The following is a 2880-nucleotide window of genomic DNA, read 5'->3' on the forward strand; positions in this document are numbered from 1 at the left end:
TCATGTCATCTTCTTATAATGATTTCTAAATTAATTTCAATAATACAAAAAAGAAAGGAGGGTACTTACTAAAATACTTATATGTTAAATATAATACATTATTTTCATTGATCTGCTATATGTTGATGGGTACCCATGCATTTCTCACAGATGAATAACACTATTTTAAAAGGTAATTCCAATCCCAATATAATTGGAGCAGATGTGTGTTCACAAACTTACTAATTATTGAGTGCAATATAAAATTGGGAGAGTCATAAAATAAAAATAAAATAATATAAAAACTATGGTAGTAACTAAGAATCTGAGATACATTAACAGAAAGTAAATGGATAATATAAGGTTGATTTCGTACTTAAAGTGAGAAAGTTAAGTGGAGTAATAAAAAGATTGAGAGTTCTATTCCTACCTACAATATAACACTAACAACCTGAATTCATGAAGGTCGATAATGCAGACACTCCAATGCAAATGAAATAAAACATAATGCATATCTTGAACAAATGGTCAAATTAGATTACCTTAAAATAAATTGTTTCACCCAAATGTAATCTAAGAGTAGAATCAAGGTAATAATATCAAAAGTACTAGTAATTGTCAAAGGCTACCATTTGAAAATGATAACTATACAAGGATCGTGATATTCAACTTCAACCTCAAGACAACTTCAAGTTCATAATCTATAAGTCTATATAAAATCATTGTACATTCCTTTCTTTCTTATACAAAGACCATTAAATGATCTAGTTATAGCAAACTCCATTCTATCTCTCATGCCTAATTTTGCTTCAATCCTGCATACATAGTTGAGACCTACAAGAAGATCAACCATTGCAGCTTCCGTTTTTACTTGATTCGCGTAAAAAAGAGTTTGGACTCGTAAAATATTTGCATTTACAGTTGTACACTCCTTCTCATAATTTCTCTCTGAATGCCAACTTATGGTGTTATGTGCAAGAGGAGCCAAACATTCTAATGTATGTGCGAGTACCGGACTCCATTTTGCTGCAACGTCAGCATCATGGACAGAGGAAGATTTACTTTTTGTGTCACATTTGAGCTTAGCCCTCAGAACAGTTCTTATTGTAGTTGGAAGCATATTGTAGAGTTCATCTCTTGCTTTTAGGTCAATCAAGTGAGGTGATGATGCCATCTTCTCGATCAATACAATTGTATTCGCATAATGTAGGGCTAAAGCTGCATCACCAAGGGTAAAAGAAGCCGGCTTTGACCTGTTGTTGACGCATAATTTAGAATATATTCTAATTCTGTTGGAGATAGATGAATTATCACCTGTTTTCATTTTATCAACATGTTTCATATGACAATCATTCAACCTCATAGAACCACCATAACCATTTGTCTGCACATAACTCTGTATGACAGGAGAATTGTTTGAAACTGACATGCAATGTTTGAATGGCCCGATATTTCCTAACTGCTTGCTGTCCGATCGTTTGTGCTTTCCACATTTTTCAGGTGGATGGAGAGCCTTCTTATGTTCCTTCTTTCTTTTGCTCTTGTCAAATAAAAAGTTTGGCCTCTTATGAACAGATCCTGAGTTGAATCCATAGAGATCATTCTCTGAAGGATATATCGAAGAATGCATAAAAACAGAAAAAGATTGACTGCGCAGAAGATTGTTAGCATTCATATTCTGAGAATCAATTTCTTGCTGTAAAGATGGGAGGTGATTATTTCCAAACACAATTATGATCCTCTCAAGTACCGTAAATAGCGATTTTACCAGCAACTGGACAACATAATCATAACTTCTATTCCACGGAGACATGTCTCTCAGATTCCTCACTTCCTGGCGCTGACACACCACCTTCTTCTTAAACTCGAGCAATTTTACCCGATGCAGTTCAGGATTTGCCTGCATTCTCCTGAAAGTCTGTTCAACCTCAGCTAGTACCTCAAGCTCTTGACAAAATTGTGTCATGGAAGCAACAAATTTCTCCATTTTCTTCACTTTTCTCTCCATCTTTTTCCATTTATATTCCCACCCTGACCATTGAATATAATTTTGAACCGGATTGCAAACAAATTGTTCAAACCGATGATAAGCCGGATCCCCACACCTCTTACCGAACCTAACAACAGACCGTGCTAGAGATCGGAAGTTATCGAGTATATCATTCAATGCAAGCTCCATCAAGTAATCATCATCTTCAGAAACCAGCATTTTGACACCAACTGAGTTCACTATCCCTTCCCTTAAACTTAATACCTCCCAATCACTCAAAGCCTGCCACAAATTAGTTATCTTCGACATCAAATTCACAACTTCTAGTGCCAAAATTCCAACTACTGTCTTGTTATCTAATACATTCTTGCGAGAGACAGGCCACAAAGAATTGAACCATGAACCATTATTCACCATTTCACCTCTCATTGATTTCAATCAATCTTATCCAATGAATATTCACCTAACCAATAATCTAATACACATTCAATATCCTGAAATCAATCAAACCCACTAATAAAAATTAGAAATTTAAAACCAACAAGAGATTATTATAACACATATATATATAGAGCATCCATTAAGATAATAACAATTTGCAATATCATCATGAAAATAGATTAATTTGATATATTTAAGAAAACCCTAACCCCCAATTAAATTATGGTCATGTATGGAAAATGTTTGATTTTAAACCCAAATTTTAAAGTACTAAAACTAAAGTAAGATACCAACAAAAAATGGTAGTAGAGAAAAAGAATAAGAAAAAAGAGAGAACACCTAAACATACCCCCTGGAGTGGAATTGAGGTGAAGGAGAAGAATAAAGCATCACCAGATTCAAACGACAGAGACAGAAATGGTAACAGATAAGTGATTGATATGGAAATATGTGAAAGTGGTGAGAGGGAA

General features: G+C 34.3%; 1 protein-coding gene across 2 annotated transcripts; it reads right to left on the reverse strand.

The window, feature by feature from the left end:
- Nucleotides 1–559: 559 nt before the first annotated feature.
- LOC101495208 (protein PSK SIMULATOR 1-like) lies at nucleotides 560–2880 on the reverse strand. Of its 2 annotated transcripts, none has more exons than XM_004494076.4 (2): nucleotides 2760–2880; nucleotides 560–2463 (listed from the first exon to the last, which is right to left on the reverse strand). In XM_004494076.4, the coding sequence occupies exon 2, from the start codon at nucleotides 2396–2398 to the stop codon at nucleotides 689–691; it is 1710 nt and encodes a 569-aa protein (XP_004494133.1). In that variant the 5' UTR covers nucleotides 2399–2463; nucleotides 2760–2880; the 3' UTR covers nucleotides 560–688. The 2 variants fall into 2 exon arrangements, with proteins under 2 accessions (XP_004494133.1, XP_004494134.1); XM_004494077.4 differs by having other exon boundaries at nucleotides 2750–2880.

The sequence above is a fragment of the Cicer arietinum genome, chromosome 3 (genome assembly GCF_000331145.2).
Source record: "Cicer arietinum cultivar CDC Frontier isolate Library 1 chromosome 3, Cicar.CDCFrontier_v2.0, whole genome shotgun sequence".
In the NCBI taxonomy this organism is placed as follows: Eukaryota; Viridiplantae; Streptophyta; class Magnoliopsida; order Fabales; family Fabaceae; genus Cicer; species Cicer arietinum.